Here is a 25,945-nt window from a genome sequence, read left to right as displayed (position 1 = left end):
AAATAACTTGTCAGTAAAGTTAAGCATCTGCCTGAGATTGATAAAGGCAAAACAGTCCAGACTAAAGTGGTCAATTAAGCCCTCTGTCACCTGGCTCTCTCATCTAAGGGATGTCAGCCAGATAATGCTCTTGATTACTATTTGATCCAGAGACAACAACACTAATTTCTGGAAAGTGCCCTCATTTCCCCATTCACAGACTTCAGTCAGACCTAGCTGTAGGCCAGGTTCAGTCCCACAGCATACCTGAAGTTAGAATGATCTACAGCAAGACATTAAATAGAAAACTATTCTGACACAAAACAATGACCCAAGACTGTGCATAATTCTGTGCACCTTGCTAATTGGATGGTGTTGTCAAATTGGAGGTAATTCTGAGAAGAACAACAAAAGTTATTAAAATGCTGGCAAGATCATTTCATGGGGAAAGATGAAAAGAACTAAAAATATATGAGCAAGATAAATAAGGAGCAAGTAGATTGGTATGATTCAGATAACAATGAACATCAGGAGTAATTCAGGAGCCTGACACTCCTTTCAGCCCTCCACTTCCAGAAAGTTTGGAGTGAGGGCTGGAGAACCTCTCCTATGAAGAAAGGTTGAGGGAACTGGGATTGTTTAGCTTGGAGAAAACTCCAGGGGGACCTCATTTGTGGCCTTCCAATTCTTGAAGGAAGCATATAAACAGGAGGGGTAACGACTGTTCATGAGAGTAGATAGTGATAAGGGGGAATAGTTTTAAACTGAGATGAGGGAGGTTAGATATTAGGAGGAATTTTTTCACTCAGAAGGTGGTGAAACACTGGAACAGGTTGTGCAAGGAAGTTGTGAATGCCCCATCCCTGGAGGCATTCAAGGCCAGGCTGGATGTGGCTCTGGGCAGCCTGGTCTGGTGGTTGGCAACCCTGCCCATGGCAGGGGGATAGAAACTAAATGATCTTTATCGTCCTTTTCAAGCCAGGCCATTCTATGACTCTATGATTCTATGAGATTAGGATGCCTATGAAAGTGATGGGGCTTCGAGATGTGCCTGATGCTAAGCTCCAGGTGCATGTTCAGAATGCGAGCTACAGCTATGAATAAAGGGTAGACTGAATGATGTGTGAAATGAACATTAGGAAATACTTCCAGACCATGACTGATTTTCAGGTTGTATAGTGTTCTTAAGTGATGGAAGAATGTTTCAGCAACGTTCTTATAAACCCATCTTCCAGCATTTGGTGAATATATCTGCTTTGTCTGAGACAGTTAAACCTGGATTAGACATTAAACCTAGATTAGGAACAGAGCAGGAATCGATTTAGTAGGTCAGAAATCAAGAACAAGGAAGTCCAAGGAAGGATGATTTGAGAAGGAGCTGCCATATCTGGCTTATTCCCAACCCTGAATTTTTCCTTCAGCTGTTAGTTAGCAGATAGGCATCTGTGGAATCGGTAAGACTTTGGTTGAAGAACAAGCCGAGTAAAAACAGAGTTGGATCTTGCTGCTCCTATTGCTAGGTAGTATTTTGTGATGGTTTGCTGTCGAGATTGGGTTCCTCTTGGCATTGCATCTCATTAAGTGCTCCAGGAGACTTGCAGCAGATTTAAGGATTTTAAGATTGAGCTAGCTTTTCTCTCTCACCTTGCCAAGACGTCAAACTCATGGCCACAGGATCTTGCAGAGGGTAAAGGTGACATCTTCAGAAAGGGAATGGACAAAATCAGGGAGGTAGGTTGGTGGATGGTTGATCTGGTCTGATCAATCCCTGGTGCTGCAGGGCTCTAAATCATTGTTTGCTTGGAGGTGGGAGGCTGAGTAAGGAAAACCTGTGAACTTTTCTAGCTTGTAGTTTAACTAAAAGGGTCTTTCAGACAGATAATCCAGAATACTTCTGGGTATAGATTGTTTTAATTGATTGTCACCTCAGTTTAGCTGACCTGTTTCAGTCTATCTATATAAATTTACTGTGAGAAATTTCCGAATACAGCCAGTTTTAAGCTGACAGAAATAGAGGCTACACTGGGGTTTGTACTGGTTAAAGTGAGTCCTTTTGATTAAACTGGTGCCAAATTCTGCGTGGACAAATCCTCATATTGTAACAAACCCACAGATCCTCCCTTTCCTCTGACAATCATATCAGGCTGGTGAGTCCTATGGACCCAATCTAATAGAAATGGAATTTTTACCATGCAAATCTTATTACCTAAAGTGCCAATGAAACTAATGGGATTTTGGATAGTAAAAAATTCTCTGTATGTGATATGTAGTTTGGAATAAAAATTCATTGGGATGGGGAATTTAAGGAAAAGGAGCTGTTATTTCATGTGCTCCTTTGTGGCTTTGGTGGACCTGTTCCTCTCAGCACCCTGCAGTTCCTCCGTGATTTCAGTGGGACCAAAGTGCTGTTTGAAACTCCTTGCTGAATTTGGCTTTCAGGATACTCAACTAAGTGTCCATTTGTTTAAGAATTTACTTGGGGGAGAAATAAAAAATATCCCAAATGCTCTGTTCCAAGGACAGACATTTTGAAAAATATATTTTTTTTTCCAAAGGGAAAAAAAAAATTGCCATGGAATTTGGCTGAATGCATCTAGAACCCAGGGAGTACTTGGATGTACTTTGACAATACTTCAATTAAAATAAAATAAGTTGTAACCATTTAGATAACATTTTTGTTTACTCTCTCTCTGTATACATGTGCATAAATATATATATATATATGAGTGCTGCTCCAAAAGTAATGCCTCCTATGTTATTAAGCTGGCCCACAACGTCAAAGGCAGATGTTGGTGGAATGGCAGTAGAGGCTGAACCTTCCCACCAATATTCCATTCCATTTTGTTGCTGTGTAACAGATGGCAGCAGAGGGGCAGTTTGACAGAATGGTGTCTGATGTGGAAGTGCATACGATGCAAAGGTGTGTCACTGAATTCCTCCATGCAGAAAAAATGGCACCTATTGGCATTCACTGACTCCTCCTTAACAGATTTTAAGGAGTGCAGCATGCAGGCTCTTGTTCGTAGCTAGTGAAAATGCACAGCTAATGGTGGTGACTATGTTGAAAAATAGTGTTTTGGAGCTGAGAATTTGCCTTATCACATGGTGTTATTGTAGTCTTTGTATCTGTTACAGTTTTCATGGTAATAAACAGGTGGCATTACTTTTGGAGCAACCTAGTGTATATGATGTAAATTCTATATATGCAAGCATCCTCAGGCTTCCAATCTGTGTGGCAGCTCTCACACTGAGGACTGTGTCAGAAGGTAGACGTAGAATTAATAACCGAGATGCTGCAAACACTACAACCCGTAAATCTCTCTCCCAGGGTGTTTATATGTTGTGATAACCCAGCACAACTTGCAGACGGTTTGATGCCCCTCGTCATTGCTTGGGCAGGATTCCTGACTTTTCTATGAGCTTAGCTTATGTGTGTGATTAGGCCTAAAATCTTTCTAATCCACTGTTGCACCATTTTGATGGCAATTTTGATTTTTTGGCTTCCTGTCACTTTGGAAGCAAAGATGCTATTAATGACACCTTTATTTTTCTATTTATTCTAAAGAAATGTGCAGAAAAGGCATTTTGGAAAAGTAGAGAAAAAATGAAGAGGTCAGATAAAAACAATTGCAGTCTGATGTTCATTTTTGTGGCATTGATAGTTATTATTCCCAAAGAAAATAATGTCCTTTTTTATTTGCTTTTAACATTTCGCCCTTGGCATCTGTTCCATCCATTGTGGACTAACCTAGAGTCTGTTCTCTGACGATGGGTTAAAGCGAGCACTTACTGAAAAGCATTCTCTACTTAATTACTTTTCCTTCTTCTGGAAGCTTTTTTTTTTTTTTTTTTTTGTAGTCACATGTTAATTGTGTATTAGTAGGTCTTTCTGATTAGTTGAAAACATAATGAAACCTTTGTAAACAACGGGGAGAAAGAGGGAGAGTGGGAGGGCAGCGAGGGGGAGAAAGGGATGGAGGAAAGCGAGGTGCGAAGCGGGGGCGGGGGGTCGGCGAGTTTTGAAAGGTGCAAATAATGCCAGTGGAAATTTCTTTTTTTTTTTCTTTTTTTTCCCCCTCTTTCTTTCTTTCTTTCTTTTCTTTTTTTTTTTTTTTTTGAATGGCAACTTCCCTCGCCCAAATTAATCAACTTACTTAACGAGAAATGAGATGCATGGAGATGCAAATCGGAGCAGGGCTGCGAGTGTGGTGATCGGGATGGTGTGTGGGGGGGGCCACGCTGCAGCTGGCCCCGAACAAGTCGGCCCTATTTGTAAAGGGCACGGAGCTGAATAACGGGCTTGTTACCAGCTTTCTCTCCACTAGCCATAGGTAGAAATGCTCCGTTTGTTCCTCCAGACTGCTTTGGCCATGTAGATGCCCTGCCTTGGCCACTCCTTTGGTTCCCACAGTACTCCGAGTGGCGTGCAAAATTTGGCCATGTCAGGAAGATGCTTAGGTCTGGGGGCTCTAACATGTGGTATTAGTAAGTTCTCTCCCCCTCAGAAGTGAAGAGAAAATATTAAAAAGAAGGAAAGTAAACATAACTCAGGACCCAAGTTGGCACAGCACGGAGACCAGCCAGCGCGGCTCAGATTTGGTGAATCAGCTGAATCAGGCCCTCTTCTCGAAGATGTTTTTTTTTCTTTTCCTGGAAAGCTACTCCTTAAACACAATTCACATTGGTTGTTTTAAAAAGGACTATCCTCTGTTTGCAGCGCTGCATTTCGAACGGGCAGAGCCTCGCCCCTCCAGCCCTCCGCCCCCACTCCCTTCTGTTGCTGCTTTAAAGAGCTGTGCTTACAGGGATTTTGCAGCTCTCCGCGTGTTATTAGAAAACGTGTGGCTGGGACGGTTAAAATGGGAGTGCTACTGTATGCAAGAGCAATGTTCACTGTAAGCAATCCAAGGAAATCCTGCCAAGGCAGTATATGAACAGCAGCCAAACAAAACACAGGCGCCTTTCCAGTGAAAACCAGCACACTTCTGCAAATAGAGGAAAAATTGACTTTCTGATTTGGAGTGTTTCTACAACTAAGAAGAATTACTACAGTGATTGTTCTAAAAATATTTTCTAGGCAGTGCATTCTCAGAGGGGTTGGGATGCTTAGCATTGTTTAATTACGCTTCTCATAGGTGATCAATCTGAATTGTATAGAAATAAAATGTGAAGTTTTTAGCATCTTCTTTTATGCCAATATTGGCATTATTTTGCACAGTGTTAGAGTGGCATAAACCACCATCTATTTAAGGAGCAAAAAATTGTATTTTTATCTGTATGTTTCAGGAAGTACGATCGTATATTCATCTTCTGTAACTTCATAGTCATAGATTGCATTTTAACCGCTTCATCTAGAGCAATCCCCAAGATGCCTGCTCTGTAAGGGATGAGTTTTATTCTTCATATGAAGTATTATTTCATACTTCTCTTTCTCCAGCAGTGCCCCCTGACATCACTACCCTCCCTTAATATTTAGACTTTAAAAGCTTCTACACATTTTTCTCCTTTGTTCACCCTGTCTGGGTTTTTCTTTATGGGACTCTGAGTTCTGTTGGAGCCCTTTAGTGTAAGATGTGTGTGCAGACATTCTGGCACCCAAAAAAATCCTATAATTGAATGGGATTTCACAAATTTGTTTATTGCCAAGAATAAATACGATATTAAATAGATGTTCTGCAAAGAGTGTTTTTGCAGAGAATTCTTAATAACAGAGCTTAAAAATGCAGTTCCTTTATCTAAGCTGAGGTACAGAAATAGGATAGATATGCAGAGAATTATTATTATTCTTTCTTTCTTTTTTAATTCCAAAAAACTTAATATCAGCATAAGAAAAAACAGCCAAGTTGTCAAGGATTAATTTCAGTTTATGTATTTCTCATATTTCAACTTTTTTTTGTTGTTTGTTTTAACTAAAAATACAAAAGATACTTTACTAGCTGTGTCTCCATTTATTCCTCTAATATATTTACATCTGCGTTCCTTAGGCTTACAGCTGCTGTGAAATCAGTTCTCTTCTTTTAACTCCACCACCACAAACCAGATTTATCCCTACATTGAAGATGGTGTCTTGAGACTAACAAATCCCAGTGAGGAAGAAGACCCTCATGTGGAGCCCATTGAAGTTAGCGGAAAGATTCACATTGACTTTAGTGGGCTTTGTAATAGGATATGAAACATTTGTTTCCTCTTCCTCTTTGGAATCTAACTGCTCATATTCAGGATGAGATGTTCGCTATTTAACAAACCTTCAAGCTGGCCTAATTTACTAAATTAGCTTGTGCTGTATTTCCTATTGAAGTAAAACTTCCCAAAGGGTGAAACTGTTGTATCTACTTCCCTCAGGATCAAGCTATGTATGTGAAAGTCCAGTTGGAATAGCTGGAGAAGGATGCACCTGTGCCCTGTACTCAGCCCCTCTCTTTCCTTTAGGCACAGTGCAATATTCATAGCCATTCTTACACAGAGCAAATCACTTTTATATCTATATCTGTATTTATCTTCTATCATGTATCTTCTATTACCTACATTTATATCATAGACACATTGGTATATATGTTGATATATATGTATATTTATAAAACATATATTTATATATTATCTACATTATTATTACTTAAAATATAATCATTTCTGCCTTGAATGTGGAGGATATCATCCACTGTGATCAAATTAGGACATGGCAGTTGCGACATATGCCATGTCAAGGCACAGCAGTGCAGTTCTGTATCTTTAAATGTTGATGCATAACAGTGAAACCAGGTGAGGTCTGGCCCCAGGTGCTGGCTACTGCATGCTTTGCTGAACAATTTTTAAAGGATTCAGATTGGGTGGTTGAAGGAGGAAAAAGTAGGTCTTTTTCTAAATAGACTTCTGTGCGTGTGTGTGTGTGAAATATGTTGTAGGTTACTGCCATGATTAGAAAACTGATTGACTTAAGCTTCATGCAGTCCTCAAGCAGCATCTTGGCATAATCCAGCCCTGACCTGGCTACCTGTGATGTACGGTACTGGTTATCATGGAGGCCCAGTTATACCAAACTGGAAGAAGGTTTTATTGAGACTGTGCAACTCAGGTCACTTGTGATTGTACACAAACACTGTGTTAAGGGACCTTCACAGCACCTTAGGAAGGGAAAGTTGGGATGCTGAAGAGGAGCTCCAAAGATTGCTTCTGCTTTCCCTGCGTGCTCATGTAATGCCTTGATGGCTTGAAAAAGAACAACATAAAAAAACAACCAACCAACCAACCAACCAAACAAACAAAAAAAAAAACCCAAAAGCAGCTCCGTAGGAGATTCTCCTTCAGTAAATCCAGTTTGGAATCATTTTACCTTCAAATCCATCACTCAAATTCTGTGGTCACAAAAGATGTGACATAAAGGTGAGTTTGAAGATAATTTGGATAGTGGCTCACACTGAAGGTATATGGCTTCTAAATCTAATTAGAGGTGTAGTTTGTTACAGGCAAAAATTATTGATACACAAGGAAGGTTTTATTCCGAGACATCTGTAGGTTGGCAGCTGTGCCAGCCATGTCTGCTCTTATAAGTAAGGAAAGCCGTCCAGCCAGGAATAGCACTATTTTGGTGACAAAAGCTGAGAATATTGGTTGAATCGCACTGGGAAAATATTGTCATTATTTTTATTATCCCTACTCTTCAAGCAGATTCAAGAGATGTGTGCTGTGTACGTCTGTGTGTGCAAGCGGATAAGGTGTGGATGGAAGGCTGTGATTTTATTTTTTTAAATCACACCTCCTTAGCATTTTGTGCGTATCAGCATTCTAGCAGAGCGATTTGCTAATTGCGCTGGAAGACCCACTTTAAATTCAGGAATACTGAAACTTTGAAACTGTAACATTTTGACTGGCGAGAATGACCAGTCTCCTTTTCTGTTCCGCAGCGAGCTAGTTGAAGGAAGCTGGCATTGTCGCAGAGTGAAAGCTCTGCAGAAGTGCCGCAGGTTTTTCATATGGAAATGTGAAATAATGGGGTGATTAAATAGAGCTGTATATTAAAGTACATCTGACATTAGAATTAGCATAATGTGCTCTAGCCCTAGGCTGAGTACTTTATTTGCCATCTGCGTCGGACCAAAATCCCCTGGGGAAGCGCTAAAATATTCTGAATAAACTCAGCCCGAGTTCTTATTGAGAGTAAAATACCATTTGTGGCACGTCGTATTGATTCGTCTTAATTGCGGTGCAGAAAAGAACATTCAGTTGCTGATGACTTTTGTACTCTGTGACAAGTCGGCTGGAGTTATTCTAACACTGCAGTTGGTTAACCTGAACAGACTGTCGTGCTCAGAGAAGGAGAAAACCTTATCTTCAGTAGCATAAACTACAGTATCATCTCCCGGCTTTACTCCTGCCTATCTTGATGCAGCATCTTTTTTTTTTTCTTTTTTTTTTTTCTTTCTTTCTTTTTTTTTTCTTTATTCCCTAAAAACAGCAGCCAACTAAATAACAGGGAAATGGGGTTTCATTGCATCAGTCCAGGCAAATGCGCATTCTTACCTAGTTATTCTCCCTCCCCACGCTTCCACCCCCACATCTTTAAAAAAAATAATAATGCAGAAACATCTGACCAGCTTTCATCTAAGGGAGTGAAAATCAGTGGAACTTGTCCTTGAGGATCCATCTCTGGAACCATTAGTTCAAGAGATTTATTATGTATATTTTGTAAAAAGCTGTGCCTTCTCCTGCGCATAAGCCCACAGTCTTACTCGGTTGTAATGGTTTGATTTTTGTCAACTCTCTGCTCAAATAGGTTGCTGAATACCTTTGAAAAAGTGCTTATAACATGCATAAAAGATAAATATTTCATCTGAAGGAAAATACTTTGATGCTCCATGCAATTCTGTAACATTCATAAGGTCCAGTTTTTACCCTATAATTGCCTATCATTATACACAATTTACATATTCAAACATTCTCTACAAACCTTAGTCTAGCATGTTTTTATTACAAATTCAGATCAAGGGAATAACCTTTAACTTCAGAGACAAATGAGACAAATTTACAAGTGCATGTCTGCTGTTTTCTTGTGTTTTATAAATCCCTGCAGACCTGAACACTTTTGCTATAACGCCACTCAGAACAATATACATATATTACTACTTGTTTGTAGTGCTTCAGTAATGAGTCCCCTTTGTATTAGATAACCTATATAATTCAGCATCTAGGCCCTCCATAACGTCAATTATCTCCTCATAGCTAAATGTACATTCCATTAAAACAAGATTTACAGCCTTTATAATACTTCTTAGGATTGAACGTGAAGATTTTGTGGATTTAAAGAAGCAGAGATGGGAGTAAGCATTTATTAAAGAAGCAATGAATTAAAACAAAAATGCTATTTCATTTATTAACTATGAATAGACACCTAATACCCTTAAGAAATAGTCGTAGTAAAACAGACTGAAGTACGCCTGGGGAAAAAAAAAAAGAAAAAAAAAAACAGGAAAATTTGTTTTTACCCTATGTTTTTTTTTTTTTTTTTTTTTTATTTTATTGTTTCCTAATTTACTCTTTATTTTTCCATTATATGACATGGACAATTTCCTTTATGTATCCTCCTTTAAGCCCTTATTCAGATTACTCGGAATTCCTGCTTGTAAGATGAGAAAATGGCACCTTAGAAAAGTCTGCGGAAAAAAAAAAAAAAAAGAAATCCCCGCACTTGCCAGTTTTCAAACAAAACTACTTACAGGAAACCGATTTAAAGGCAAGCTGCTGGCATATTTCATATGTTGTAGAAAAGACTGACATTATTTCAAATACATTTGAATACCTTATGCAAAGAAAAGGCCTAAAAGTGTCCTTGAGCAGTACAAGGGTTTTTCATGAATGCTGTAAATGGGATCCTATATATAAACCCACAAGCCAGGAATATTCCCAGGGTCTTTTCATCTGTACAGTGGGTACATTTCCCCCTCTGTATTATGTTCCCCATTTTCACTGATCGTTTTCACTATTTTATGCGATAGGTTTGTAAAGCATCCTCACAATCAACTAGCTAATGTCTGAGGTTCAAAGAAACTAACTGAAAGACACAAAGCTGTTTAGATGCTAAAGGTAGAGTCAATTGAAACAGCTGTATCACAAAGGGCTATTTAAAAGTTAACTCATTCACTATTGATCTTTTGATATTGATTTTCCTGTTTGCTCCTTACTTTTCACACTTCTCTCTTTCTCCGTTTTATAAATTGCCCTTGTAGTTTGGAATTTAACACCAATTAGAAGAAGTTGTTCTGAGATGACAAAAATGTTTATCTTCCATTTTAATAGCCCTTCTGGGCCAAAATCCCTGTGTTGAGAGTTCCAGTTTTTTTGCTATACAGTTCTCTTTCTTTTTCTGCACTAAATAAAAGCACTTCTTATATGTCTGTAGGCTGAACTTTCAGTAAGCCACGAGCCCTTTTAAGGAACGAGAAATTGGACATCCAGAAGGAAGTCGCCCAAAATGACTATTGACATTTTGTACCTAAAAATATAATATTGCCATTTTGCAATGCACTAGACATTAAACTGAGCTGTGCATTTGGCTCACTTATGTGACTCTGGCAGTATGGTTCTGGGGTATGATTAAGTCTCATACAAAACGGGCTATTGAACACAAGCTACATCTTCAGCCAAAGGTCGCCTGTGTCCATTAAGAAGCAGGACGCATCTGTTTGAGTCATGCATGGCTGTAGCCTGCAGCATCCTCCCTTTTTGTAAGTATAGATGCTGGAGAGGACATGTAAGATGCTTCTGGGGAAAGTTAAATGAAAACGAAATCACAAGTTAGTATATTCATAGAAGCCTAGATAAGATGCCTGTTTGTGATAATCTAGTATAACTTATGAGGAGAAACTTAGATGTCTGCAGTGGTGGTCATCAGAGCTACTTTGAATTCACAGCAGGATAATTCAAATCAGAGTTTGGCTAAGAGTATAGTATTCAGGCATCAGGTTGATATCTCAATCTTTCAAGGATTCACGCTCTTTGTTCTTGAAATTGTGAGAGGATTGGCTGTAGATAAACAGCATGGCAATGTAACTTCTCAACAATGCAATTGGCAATTAATCTTTTGGGTTTTCCGCTCATGATAAAATAGTGTATTTGACAAAAAGATATTTGTTATTACAAGAATGATAAATAGAAAATTTTCTGTTCTGCCTAAATATGGTCAGCACTGCCCTCAACGCTAAAAAACACAAATGGTTTCGGCAAAAAAAAGGCTCTCCAAACCAGGGCAGTATTTAATCCAGCAAAGAACTTGGCAGTTGGCCTTAGCACAGAAATAGTTACATAAACATATTACTAATATTAATGCAATATTAGTATATATCCATATGGGTGTCAACCAGTGACACTGTAGATCTTTTTCAACAGGTGGAAAATGCTCTCAAGAATATTCACAGTGCTAATTAAAATTAGAGCAGGGAATAAGAGGGTCTTGCGAGATTTGTAGGTGCTCTTGGCATAAAGCTTTTGCATAATCTCTGTAGAGAACTTGCAGTCCCAGTAGTCAAGGAAGAAACAGGATGGGGAAAGCTGCAAAGCACATAGGCAGTGTGTGGGAGAAGAACACTGCAAGAAGTCATGCTTTTTTTTTTTTCTCCTTGAAGATGGCACTGGAAGAGATAGGCTATTAAAGTCAAAGCAAGAAAACAGGGCCAAGTATGGGGTAAGACAGGATTCTGTTACTGAGAAGAACAGAACTTCTCATTACTTCTCCTCTTTCAGGCACTTACTTTTCCATCCACCTCTTAATAACATTTCACTTTTTTTTCCCTGTCACATTCTTGCCTTTCACCAACCGTGTCTTGAGATTCCCCATTTCCAGATGATGACAGGATCTATGGCCCCTCAGCTCGGGCTCTTGCACCTAAAACCTTTCTATCCTCTCCTTGACTGAGACGCACTTCAGGTTGGCTGAGCTTTACAAGAGAGTGTACAAGAGAGTGTGGCTGCTTATTTGAGTGGAGAATTGGAGGTGCTTAGGTTGTGAGACTGCAGGCGTCTTGCTAAGTTACAAAACACCAACTTCTGCCACCAGTTGATATTTACTTTATGAATTGTTACCAACTTCTGCCACCAGTTGATGCTTACTTTAATGAATTGTTGGTGGTAGTCCCTGTCACCCTCACCAGGAAGTGCTGCAAGACGTTCTCAAGCCCTTTTTTTAGAAAAGGCAGTGTAGAGATGTATGCACTGTGTTAGCTCTGGGGATGAATAGAGGAGTTGTGCTTGTTTTACATCTTCAGCTTGTGCTGCCATCAAAACAAAATTAAAATGAAGTATAAAATGAAATGGTTCCTTTGTATTTGATGTTTAAAACTAATGACTGTCATAGAACTGAGAGCTGTGATCCCCATTCAGACATGGGCTCTGTTTAACACCTTGGTCTCTTGGGAAGACTGCCAGTTGCTCTGTGAAATGGAGGTAGCAGCACGTCCTAACACTCCAGAGAGTGCAGGGAGGGCAAAACTCTCAAAATCAGGAGCGTTCATCTATATTTGCACTCAATTATAGTGTCTTTGCATACCCAATGATGCATCAGTTAAATCAGTATAGTCCACACAACTGACACTTGGAAAATATTTGGCCCTTCTCTAGGTGACCTGTCAAACCACACAGAACCATAAATTTTCTTCACAGTGAAACACTAAATCTTTCCAGTATTTAATGCACTTCTCTTTAACGTCAGTCGATCTTATAAGGAGACTTGTTAAACTAGTATTCCCAATTACGACATTTTAATTTAATAATAATTCAATTAGAGGTGTGTTTTTTTATGGAGCATCTATGCTGCCTTTATTGGTATTATTAGAATAACTGTCATAATAACAAGAAGTAATTATTTAAATGCTCATTAAAAATCGAGTGGTGGAGAAGAAAGTAACATTGGTAGAAAGACTGTGGGAACCAGATACACGTCTGTTCCTGAGTGCTCCAATAAAAAATGTCCTTTCTTTAAAGGTTCCAAGTTTCTACTTTTCCCGAACTTCTAAAGGTGCTGTAAAGCAGCATTAAAATTCCTTACCATTTTTATTGCTACTGTAGTAACTTCGTAAAGGGAACCAGAAACATTATCTAGAAAGTGTTGCTAGAGGTAAAGAATGGCAGTAGTTATGCAGACCTGACTTGGTACTCACTGCAGTCCTAGCAGGGACTATAGATGGGTGATTATGGGTGATTAAAAACAGAGGGGAGTTCATTCTCTGTTACAGCTAATGCAATTATTTAGAAATGCTGAGGGGAGAGTTTGTAAAGCACTGGATGTCACTGTAGCCCAGCAGAAAATAATGAATTCTCAACAGTTGTTATCTTACACTGATTACTGTTTGATGGTATCCAGAATAACTGAGGATAGTTCGAGGGAAATTTATCTCCAGGGCAAAGGCACTCAGCATTCAGCTGAGGAAGTCATGTACCAACTGGGCAAGGAAGATCCGTGTCTCACTGAGTGATACAAGTTAGAAAGTAGAGGACAGGTAAGCCAGGGATTTCAGGCTACCTGGTACAGTGCAGTCAATGTCCACAGACTCAGACTGCTCTTATAGGTTGAGCAAACACACCTGTGTGCTCTCAGTGCCCTCTGTCAGGGCAGAATTTGTCAGGAAGAATGCAAATTTAACTTTGTTTTGCGCTGTTCATGTAAAAGAAAAAAAAAAAAAGCTCATTATTACTTTGACATTTTGAATGGAGCATAAGCTATCATGCAGTAATAGAGGAAACACATTCTAATATTTGTGGAAAAACCATCTTTTGAGATAATACTCAGAAAAGATGAGTGTTCAATAAGTTCATTGTTTATAATTATCTATTTAGGTAGATGCTAGAGAGATTTTTAATCTACAAGATAAGACCGAATATCTGCCAGTTGAACCCAGAAATTTCAATTGAAAAGAGGATCATATTTTAACACTGAGGATAGTCAACCACTGCTACAGGCTAGCCAGATACCCAATAGATTTTTCTCAGCTGGCATTTCCAAATCAAGCTGGGAGAAGCACATGCTAAGAGATCTGATCTTGTTTAACTGCAGATCAGCTGGCTGGATGATGCCTAAATGGCCTGTGAGGTGCAAACTAAATCATTTCCTGTGTTTTTTGATATCCACATAGTGTAGGACACAATATTATGATCTTAAAGTGAAGGAAGAAAAATTTAGGTTAGGCATTTGAGCAGCCTTCATGATTTTAAAGAAGAGGAGGGATAAAAAAGGCTGCAGGCTCTCCATGAGGGTGGCCTTTGAAGTGGGGTAATTGAGCATCTACCATGCATAGAAACAGATGCAAAGATATGGACTGCTCTTGGGTCAGGAATCTGACCAGAGTAACCCTTAAGATTTATCCAGTCTTCTCATTCTTTAATTTTGTAGTCCTTTCTAGCACTAAAATCAAGATTTCTGAACCCATATGCTGGCATCTCAGTAGGATTCAGCCCTACAGACTGTGAAGTGTCTCAACCCGCAGTGGTAGTATTTGTTTGTATTTAGAGCAGCCTTGAAGCCAACCAGCATGAAGGTAAAAAATTATATTTGATCCCTTGGTCCTTAAAATCAGGCCTTTTTACAGAACCCATGTGCAATTCATTGAAGAGTATTAATGAAGTCTTGGCTTGTGTTTTACTCTAAGCACATGAATAATTTCATCACCATCCAACAGAGCACTTCAGACTATGCTTAAGTTTCCCTGATGTTGATTACTCACATGCTTAAAGTCAAGCACATGCTAAAGTGATAAAGACTGCACATGGCAAAGCCTATATAGCTAGTTGTCATAACGCCGGTATTTAGACAGACTTCAGTGCAGGTGGCTAGGGATTAAGATAGCCATATATCAAAAGTAGCCTTATAACAAAGAGTTTTATAGTTAGGTGCACTGCATTATTAAATATAAGGATCGTTCTTGAGCAATACGTGGCTGTTTCTGGGCATGTTTAAAATATTTAGTGAATTTTTGAATATAAAAATGTTCAGAGTGGATCTTCAAAGACTTTTTGACATTGTTCTGTTCTTAAAAGTGAGCATCTACACTGCTCAGGGCAACTTCTAGGCAAGATAACCATGAAGTGATAGTATGGAAATGAACATTTTATTTTATTTTTATTATTTTTTTTAAAAGAGAGTCTGGGGAGAATCTTCGAGGTTTGCAAAAATTTATATGTATATATACGTATACATGTGCTTGTATATGTATATCCATATACACACAGACATGCAAACACTTATGGAGCAGTTAGAGGTTGGTAGACAGATTGCCTGCAGTCAATTTTGCCATTGAGTAGTGGTCTCCTCAAGATAAGTGTTTAGGAACATGAAATCTAAACAAAACAAGAAGGGAAGGGAAGACTGTTTTATAGCTTCTAGCTTGTAAATCTTACAACACTAATAGCACTAATTTGCTCTGTATGAAAGAAAAGTGAAAAGGAGAGAGTTTTCTTTCCTCACTTGGATTTCATGGAGGTGAAGTTTTGGAGAACAAAATGAAACATCTCAGTTCCATGTAATGCGTAGTAGCAAGCATCCAGCTGGCTGCCATTTTGAGGGTAATTTTTTTAATCAGCCATTTCAGTTTTAGATTGGCCTTGATCCTCAGCCTGCTCAGGAATTCTTCTCTTTTACGTATGTGCCTTTGCTGAAGTAAACGTGTTCCTGTTGCTGTCATCTAATGCACAGCTGCTTTCTTCCCCCTGTCAGCTCTTGAGCTAAGCAGGGAGAATGCATGCGCACACACACACACACACACACACACTTTATTTTTTTAAAGGAAGAAAAAGAAACCAACGAAAGAGAATGCATGCTGTGACTTTAAAAATGAAAGAATCGAACAGCTGTGGGTAATAAATCGATTAATTAGAGTGGATAAAATGAAGGTGAAGGGTGCAGAGCACTCTTTAATTTGAAGATATATGACCTTGTAAGATGCTGCACTTCATTTGCTATTAGATCACACTTCAGAAGGGGTTTTATTAAAATCTATTCTAGGGTGAGCTGAGGTAAAACATATTGTTAAAAAAAGCTTTTGACAGAGTATGTTATATACTTTAGTCTGCTTCAATGATTTCTGTCACTTTTTATACTACACATGTAGCCGTGCAAGAAAAGTTAAACGTCTAGACATTTTCATCATATTTCTGTAAGAAACAGAAATTTAAATATTTGAAGTAATAATGGGAGCATTTACTGTTGCTTTGGCTGCAGAGCTGACATAAAACTCCCTAACTGCCTGAGTGCTGAGTAGATTTTAAGGGATAATGTATCAGTTCCTTTCAGTGTTTGTACGTGGCTTTCATTAATGTCAATAGCAGTTACAGACACTTTTTTTTTTCCCCCAAGCACAGTATTGCTCCCAAACTTGTTTCTTCTCCAACAGTAGTTGCTAGAGATTAATCAGAGCATCTGAGTGCATCCTGTGCAGCACAGTGTGAAGGGCTGGGGTGTGGGGCTGTGTCAGTCAGAAACACTCGCTGTGCTGGGTAGAGTTTTTCTTGGCTGTGGACAGCTGGATTCTCTGAAATTGGGGTCTGAAAGTGCTATCCACAGCAACAGCCTTGCAAAATCAATAGAATCAGGAGGAACTGCACTACACTTATCACATACCTTTGTATGGAAGTCCCAGTCTGTTAGATGCTCGTTCCTTTACGCCTTTATGGATGTTCATTGGGTGATAAGATTAGATAGACTGACAGGCTGATAGGTAGGCAGATAATCCTCTAGCCTCCTTGTCTAGGGTTTTGTAGATTTTGTTAGCAGCAGCCGTTCCCGCAACAGCCAGAAGAGGGGAATTCAGCCAGCAGCAATCCTTCCTTTCCTTGTGTGCCCCAGATGTAATTTTTTTCTTGGCTGCTATGAGTCATTTCTCTTTACAAAGATAGTTTTGATGATACGCTTCTGCTCACCTTATAAACTCTTCTATTTTAAAGCTCAGACTTTGATTGTGAGACCCCAGTGGACTGCCAGCTTCAGACTCATGCTGCAGCAGGGAGGCTAGGGTGCTTGGGGCATTTCTGAGGGCAGCTGGGTTTGGATTCAGAACTTGCAGGAAGTTCAGTGCCTTTGGGTGCAGGAGGGGTAAAATTCATAAACAAGCAAACAAAAAAATAAGCCATCTAACAAGAAATTAATTGTAGATTTTTCAAAGTGGAGAGTTGTTTTTTAGGAAGCCTCACCCTTCTTTTAAAAACAACAAACACCAGATCACGATTTTCAAGTAGACAAGTTATTGGAATTTTGAAGAGGCATTGAAAAAGGATCGGGGGAGAGAAAGTGCATTTTAAAGATAGCATATAATTTATATTGTGCCCAGGACTGGAATTTTCTAGCTAGCAAAATTATGACTGTAGCACAGACTTGTCCACACCTGTCCTTTATGTAAAGCTGAATCAAGGTTAAAGGAATGCTTTCTACCTTTATGCAGTCGTTCAAAGAGCCTAGAAAGGCAAACAGAACAACGTTTTTGGCCCCAGTGAACATTTCTACATTGGAGAGCAGGCTTAGGCTCAGAAATTCTTGGGACCCAGTTCAAGCATGGCCCGACATTTGTTACTGTTAATTGCAGCTCTGCTGTCAGCTTTGATTACTGGATGTTTCATTTGAGTGGCTTCTTGGTGTTTTGGCAAAGAGAATGTCAAAATGGTTTATGCAAGGATACGTTTTCCAAGCTCCTGTTGACTCAAATAGGGCTTGAGCAGCTAATACCTACACACTATTTTAAAAATGGAAGCTCTGGCATGATGGAAGCATGTATATATTAATTTCAGCAGGATCTCAGTGGACTGCTGCCCCAAGTATATAAAATACAAAATGAAAGAGTGGAAATGATACTGAAGCTCCTGCAGGTGCCCTATAAAACCTACCATACTGCATTTTCTTTGATTTTCATACATAGCCATAAATCCCTTGAAACAAATTCCTTTTTTGTGGAATAAACACATGAAAGGATTTGGATCCTCATGCGTCATAAAAGGTTTTATTTGCAAGTTGGAGGGTATAAACGTATATGGCACCAATGCGTATGTGTGATATTTGTCATACATGTTAACTGAATAAGTGTGGTGAGTAAATGTGCTGTTCAACAATTTATATCAGTCAATACATTGCAATTAAGTCCTTCTTTCAGAAATGCCAAGGAGGAAATGTGTTAGCAAAATAAAGCACATGCCAACTGTATTTGAATGTTCTCCACTGTATTATTTTTTGAGTGTTCTTTCTGTTTTTCTTTTATAGGTAAAGATGAGCCTTCAAGCTATATTTGCACAACATGCAAGCAGCCTTTTAATAGCGCTTGGTTCTTGCTTCAGCATGCCCAGAACACACATGGATTCCGCATCTACCTGGAAACAAGCCCTTCCAACAGTTCCCTTACTCCACGCATCACCATCCCTCCTCCTCTGGGACCAGAGACTGTTGCACAGTCCCCGCTGATGAATTTCCTTGGAGACAACAACCCTTTTAATCTTCTGCGGATGACAGGACCCATCTTGCGTGAACATCCTGGCTTTGGTGAGGGTCGGCTCCCAAACACGCCTCCGCTATTCAGCCCACCACCTCGTCATCATCTGGATCCACATCGCCTTAGTGCCGAAGAAATGGGGTTAGTTGCCCAGCATCCCAGTGCCTTTGACAGAGTTATGCGTTTAAACCCCATGGCAATTGAGTCCCCAGCGATGGATTTCTCCAGAAGGCTTCGAGAGCTGGCAGGAAACAGTTCCACCCCTCCACCAGTCTCGCCCAGTCGCACCAACCCTATGCATCGCCTGTTGAATCCTTTCCAGCCGAGTCCTAAATCACCTTTTTTGAGCACCCCACCACTGCCCCCCATGCCTCCAAGCAGCACTACGCCTCCCCAGCCTCAGGCCAAGAGTAAGTCCTGTGAATTCTGTGGGAAAACCTTCAAGTTCCAGAGCAACCTTATTGTCCACCGGCGTAGTCACACAGGAGAAAAGCCCTACAAATGTCAGCTATGTGACCATGCTTGCTCCCAAGCCAGCAAGCTAAAGCGTCACATGAAAACGCATATGCATAAAGCTGGCTCCATGACAGGCAGGTCAGATGATGGACTGTCCACCACGAGTTCTCCTGAGCCAGGCACGAGTGAGCTCACTGGAGAGGGACTGAAATCCAGTGAGACAGACTTCAGGAATGAGAGTGATCCCTCCCTCGGCCATGACAATGAAGAAGAGGAAGAGGAGGAGGAGGAGGAAGAGGAGCTGGAAAACGAGAGCAGGCCAGAGTCAAGCTTCAGTATGGACTCAGAGCTGAGTCGTAACCGAGAAAATGGTTCCAAATCACTGCCAGATGAGAAATCCCTTGTCCTGGGAAAAGTGATAGAGAATGTAAGTCTCGGTGCCATCCAGCAATACAACGACATGCTAGCTGAGAAACAGAAGAGGAGTAGCTTCATGAAAAGGTCTTCTGACCAACGAGACCTGTGTCCACGAGACCTCTGTCCAAGAGACACAGGTGATGAAGACTCGGTGGTAGGAGAGCTGGACCGCACTGAGGAGGGGACGGTCAACGGAAGAAACTTTGGCCCAGGTGAGCCCTTCCCAAACTTGTTCCCTCGGAAGCCAACACCTATCACAAGCCCCAGCTTAAACAACTCATCTAAACGAATAAAAGTTGAGAAAGATTTGGACTTGCCACCAGCAACAATAATACCTTCTGAAAACGTTTACTCCCAGTGGCTGGTAGGGTACGCAGCATCGAGGCACTTCATGAAGGATCCGTTTCTAGGATTCACAGACTCCCGACAATCTCCCTTCGCCACCTCTTCTGAGCACTCGTCCGAGAATGGGAGCCTGCGTTTCTCCACCCCGCCGGGGGACATGCTGGACGGGGGGCTCTCAGGGCGCAGCGGCACGGCCTCCGGAGGCAGCACCCCCCACATCAGCGGCCCAGGTCCTGGGCGACCCAGCTCGAAGGAAGGGCGCAGGAGCGATACATGTGAGTACTGTGGCAAGGTCTTTAAGAACTGCAGCAATTTGACGGTGCACCGTCGGAGCCACACTGGAGAGCGGCCTTACAAATGCGAGCTCTGCAACTATGCATGTGCCCAGAGCAGTAAGCTGACGCGTCACATGAAAACGCATGGCCAGATAGGGAAGGAGGTCTACCGCTGCGACATTTGCCAGATGCCCTTCAGTGTTTACAGCACCCTGGAGAAACACATGAAAAAGTGGCATGGAGAACATTTGCTGACAAATGACGTCAAAATTGAGCAGGCAGAAAGAAGCTAAGGCCCCCCACCCCTCCCCCGCTAGGTTAAATTTCAGGGGTCTAGGTAACATTTTATTTGTACAGTTTTAACTATTGCCAACTGAGAAAAGATGACCTAACTTGCCTCCGTAAACATTACTTAGCATAACTATGGTAGGTGCCAGACTTTGGCACTTAAATATAACCTGTGTCTACAAAGTTCTATTAAACCCGAGGGTTGATTAAGGCAGTAAAAATTGTGGAGCCTTTTAACTGTGCAATAATTTCTGTATTTATTGGGTTTTTGTAATTTTTTGGCATGTGCAGGTACTTTTTTTTATTCTTTCTGTTTAAATTTCTTTTAAATTTTGTTGGGTATCCCTTTTTAATTTTACCCAGTCGTAGCCTGAGATTACTTGCATTGTAGGGGAGAAACATATCTTTTTAAATTATAATTTTTGGGCCGCTGCTTTGTTGAAATTTAAGCTAAGCATGTGTAATTTCTTGTGAAGAAGCCAGCATTTTAACAGATCTTTCTTTCTTTCACCCCTCCTCCCCCTTCTTTTTCCTTTCCTCTTTTTAAATAACCCTGAAGATTAGGGAAAACAAAATTGTACAGCGGATAACAATCTTTAAAATTAGCACTTTCTTTTGGAATTGGATGGAATATGTAGCACTGACAATGTCGCTAATGATAGAGGCCTTTTCTAGATGGATTTCAACATTAAAGTCATGTCAACTAAAAAGTCATAGGTGCAAAAGGCAGCTACATTCAAAAAACAGTTAACATTCTTAATTGTGCATTATTACTGGATAGTTTCTTCTTGCTATTAAAGCTATGGCAACAAAATGGTACCACGTTGTTACTTTTGGGGGTTTTTCCCTTCCTCTTCCCCTCCTGCCACTCTTCCCAGAGACAGTAAAAGTACATCTCAAGTATTGTAATATTCTTCACAAACACCAGAGGAGCCAAATTTTTCATTTAAAACCTCATAAACAGAAAGCTGAGTCTAGGATGCCTGTATGTGCCCCTCCTTTAGTCCAAATTTGCTGTAGTTAAAAGAATTACTAGAGGATGGGCAAGCGGCAATTTCTCAATGAAAATACTTGACTCATAGTCTTTTGGTTTATGAATGGAAATATAAAAACTATCTTATATGATGTACAATGGTGTTATGCTATTATAAGGAAGGAAAGAATAAATGCTAGTCCATCTACTTATCTTGGCAAGATTCTGCTCCTACTGAAGTTGGTAAGAATTTTCCCATTGACTTAATTAGGAACAGAAGTTAATTGTATTTTGAGAAAAGCATTACAACAGAAAAAAAGTAAAGAACAGAAAAATGCACCTGCTCTACTTTCAAATTTCCAATTTTTTCAAAGCTCATTATGCCTAATATTAACAAACAGTGGACAATTATGGTTAGAGATTTTAATTATGTTGACCCGCACTTTAAAGCTTTTGTTTGTGGTTAAGACAAAAATGGCTTCTCAACAAGAAATTACGTCATATTCTTCTATTTGGCCCAAAGGTGGGTTAAACTGTAAGGGAACAGCTGAGATTAAGTGTCAGTGTTGCTAAGCATGGCATTCACAATACTGGCACTATAAAGAAAAATAAATAAAAATAATTTATTGGACAGTTTTTCTACTGCCATTCAATTTGACGTGAGTGCCTTGAAAACTGATCTTCCTATTTGAGTCTCTTGAGACAAATGCAAAATGTTTTTGTGAAAAGACTTTTAAAAAAAAAGTAAAACAAGAAAAGTACATTCTTTAGAAAAAAAGAGCCACATTTACTTAAAAAAAAAAAATAAAAAAATTACTGGTTGAAGATAGTGGACATGAAAATGCCATAAGACCCAATCAAATGAAGATGTATACCCAGCACAACTTCGGACATCCATTAGCTGAATTATTCTCAGCTTTTTTTTTTTTTTCAGGACAACGCTGCTTAGGAAATGGAATGGAAATGATTTACTGCTGAATTAAAACTCAAATGACACAAATTACAAGTTGTTATCATTGAATGAGAAAAAACAATTCAGGAACAACGGCTAATTTTTTTTTAAAGTTAAATTTAGTGCACTCTGTCTTAAAATACGTTTACAGTATTGAATACATACAAGGGTAAAAAAAAAATTGTGTGTATGTGTGTTTGAGCAATCTTTTTTTTTTCAAAGTTTGCTTAATAGGTTATTAAAAAAAAATGCCATAATGGCCATGTGTATATTGTTTTCTTTTGGTGACGGGGTTTTAGTATATATTATATATATTAAAATTTCTTGATTACTGTAAAAGTGGACCAGTATTTGTAATAATGGAGAATGCCTGGGCATTTTACAAAACCAGAAAGAAAAAAAAAAAAAAAAACCTTTTCTTTTTTCCTTGAAAATGTTGCAGTAAAATTTAAATGGTGGGTCTATAAATTTGTTCTTGTCACTGTAACTGTAAAGTCTTGAGTTTTAGTAAATTTTTTTCTGCCTTGGGTGTTGAATTTTTATTTCCAAAATGTATAGAATCTTGTATTCGGGGATTAAAAGGTGATTGCTACACCAAGTAGAAAAAGTATGTAGAAAAAAGTGCTTAATATTGTTATTGCTTTGCAGAAAAAAAAATCACGTTTCTGACCTGTACCTATTTTTCTCTTTTTTTCTTCCCCCATCCCCATTTCCTTCCCCTTCTGGAATGGATATTGATATTGGTTGATTCATATGATGTAGGCACTTGCTGTATTTTTACTGAAGCTTGTAATTTTTTAACTGTACGCTTGTCCTTTTAAAGGGATTTAATGTACTTTTTTGTTAGTGAATTTGGAAATAAAAATAAAAACAAACAAACAGGCTGCCATAATATATTTTTTTAATTTGGCAGGATAAAATATTTCAAAAATAAAAAAAAAAATTTGTACGTGAAGTCCTTATTGTACAGGAAAAAAAAAGGGGGTTGTTAGACGACCTTTGAGTAAAAGAAACAAAACAGAATAATTAAGTACTTTTTTTTAATTTTTTTTTGTTTGTTGTCGTCGTTCAGAAATAATTTTAGTTGTATATATATATATTTTTTGTCAGAAATGGCCTACAAAAAAGTGCTGTTCCCACAGGGCTCTAAATATCTTCAAAGTTGCCTGGCCCCCTTGCATCAAGGTTTTACCAGGTATGGTTGAACCAGGTTTGATGGTTATTACCTATTTGTGAGAAGTGAAATTCAGTTTCCGTAAAAGTGTCTGAGGTGACATCCTGCAGCTTCCCCACAGGTTCGAGAGAGAGAGAGAGATTTTTTTCCCCCCCCTTCCAAACAAGAAGATGTCCAACACATCTTCCCTCTCCCGGCCAACCCACTCACTGCTCCCTGCCCGACCACCCTCTGGAAGAAAGGCATTTTATAGCAAAAAGCATGGCGCATCGCTTTGACACAGGTAAAATGATCTGCTGTCGGTACAGTTGTAACTGGGTTGACGTAAAATTGGTCCAGGCACAGCCCTTTTCTTCCCTGTCAGAACAGGACCTCCTCCGTGTACAGGTCTTGCCAGTCCATGTTATTAGCTGCTTTGCTGCTGTTCACTCCGAATTGTACATTCCATAAATTTCTGAATGTTTGAGGGACTGGGATGAAATTCTGTGCCTTTGATGTCTCTTTGCTGTTCTTTCTCTCTCTCTCTCACGCTCTCTCCCCGTTGGGTCAAAGGGAAGACAGGTGACAGAAGAGGCACTGATGCTCTAGTGAAGGGGAGAAGGAGAAAGTGTTCACCGCCCTTGGAGGAAATGACGGTAAAAATAAAGCAAACAAAACAAATTTCCATGCCAAATTCTTCTGCAGCTTTCATCGGTGCAGAACGGCTGGAGCAATTGGAGAGGCATGGGTGTGACAGCAGGGAGAATTTGGTCCAGCTACCAAACAGATATGTCTTCCTGGCTTGAGCAACGTACCCTCAAGACTTCTGGACAAATTTTGGATCTCAAGCTGATAAAAATCAGGAATTATTCATCACTCTTACTGCTGGATTACACCAGCGCAGCTGAGGCTGGAATCTGATCCCTTAAAGGCACATTTTCACTTTTTGGTGAAAATTCAGATCTCTGACGTTTGTATAAAACCAGAGACATGTTGCAGAGCTCAGCAGAATCCCCTGGACGTACATCAGTGTAATGCAGATCAGAAGTTAACAGTCCATAATTCAGTGTTTTCAGTCCATGGTTCTTTGCTTTAAGAAAGAATTCACCTTTCATTGTAGTGTAAGCTGCTAAGGAGCTCTGGTCTCTATTTTATTTTATTCAGGATAGTCAACACCAGCAGTTGTCTAGTCTTGTGACTTAGATCACTGAAACTAACAGTAAATCACCCCAAAAGCACAAGGGTTGTGTTTCTGCAGACTGTAGTGATAATGAAATGGCTCTCCTTTTCTTCTTGCTTAGGAGAACTGTAGTTTACTAGGCCATAAGCACAATATAGCATAGAGGTAAAATAGCTAGAATGCTGCCGTAGATCTCTTCACAATTTAACTAGATTTTATTATTATTATTTTAAGGTGGGATTTATTACTTTCATTGTGTCTAGTCCTGATGCCTTTGAAGTCTGGAACAAATCTCCACGTGACTCCCTTGGCAACAGGACAGGCTTGAGAACCTGGTTTGAGGAAGAAAAATACTGATTTTTTTTAAGGAAAGGGTCAAAAAATCAGCATTTCATCCCAGTCCTATGTAAAAGACAGTCCAAGGTTTTGTTTATCACAGGCAAACTCATTTTTATGGTGCTCTTTGTATTTTAGAACTGCAAAGCAAAGTAACGTTGATTTAAGTTGTTTGCATTTGTACCGGCAAGGCAAAATATTTTTATTACCTTTTTCTATTACTTATTGTATGAGCTTTTGTTGTTTACTTGGAGGTTTTGTCTTTTACTACAAGTTTGGAACTATTTATTATTGCTTGGTATTTGTGCTCTGTTTAAAAAACAAGAGCACTTTTTTTTTTATTATGGATAAAATGTTGAGATGGCTGGAGGTCATTTCAATATGGCTTAGTGAAATATTTATTGTTCCTTTTATTCTCTGTACAAGATTTTTGGCCTCTTTTTTTTTTTTTTTTCCCTTACTGTCACAATGTTGAGTTCAGCATGTGTCTACCATTTCATTTGTACGCTCGTTCAAAACAACGTTTGTTCCAGTTTCAAGTTATAAAAATAAATTGGACATTTGACTTGATCTCCAAATCTTGTCTTTCCTGTTTTTTTGAAATTGAGGGGTGGGAAGAGCAAAAAAGAAGCAGAAGGATGTGAGTAATTGGAGCTTCAGTAAGGATGATAGAACTTGTGCAATGTTTTCTGTCCGTTCTCATGGGAGTCCATCAGGAGAGAAGTCATGTTTGGGGAGGACATGTAAGCACCTGTGTGATGCTAAGCATGTGCTCAAATTCTACTTACCTCCCTTGGGCTCAAATATAATGTAAAGCAGTTTCATGGGTAGAGGTCTTGAAAAAAGATTGTAGTCTAATTCTTTGAGTAGTCAAATTTCTCATATAAAATTACATGTGGGGCAATTACCACAGTTTTCTGAAGCCTTTGAGAACAGCTTCGCTCTAGTGTTTCCACCCCTGTAAAGTTAATGGTGTGCTTACCAGTATTCTTATGCCCCTAACATTGGTTAATGTGTTTAGCTTCTTTGACAGCAATGTAAACCAGGATGACATGTACTGATTTAACCAGGAGCTGGATTTGGGCCACACACTGTGTCATTATGTGAGCAGCACCGAAATATAACTTCAGCTTCCCATCTGC

The 25,945-nt window shown here is 39.4% G+C and overlaps 1 protein-coding gene across 3 annotated transcripts in view; it reads left to right on the top strand.

The window, feature by feature from the left end:
* The window catches only part of BCL11B (BCL11 transcription factor B), a 94,838-nt gene extending 69,457 nt beyond the window's left edge, over nucleotides 1-25,381 (top strand). For all 3 annotated transcript variants that reach the window (XM_010711898.4, XM_010711897.4, XM_010711899.4), the window contains one exon: nucleotides 18,203-25,381. In XM_010711898.4, coding sequence (XP_010710200.2) covers nucleotides 18,203-20,214 — 2,012 coding nt within the window. In that variant the 3' untranslated portion in view covers nucleotides 20,215-25,381. The remainder of the gene's footprint in view (nucleotides 1-18,202) is intronic.
* The last annotated feature ends 564 nt before the right edge of the window (nucleotides 25,382-25,945 follow it).

The sequence above is a fragment of the Meleagris gallopavo genome, chromosome 5, assembly GCF_905368555.1.
Source record: "Meleagris gallopavo chromosome 5, MGAL_WU_HG_1.1, whole genome shotgun sequence".
NCBI lineage: Eukaryota > Metazoa > Chordata > Aves > Galliformes > Phasianidae > Meleagris > Meleagris gallopavo.
The sequence above is the reverse complement of the archived record's forward strand: the minus strand, read 5'-3'. Positions and strand labels throughout refer to the sequence as shown.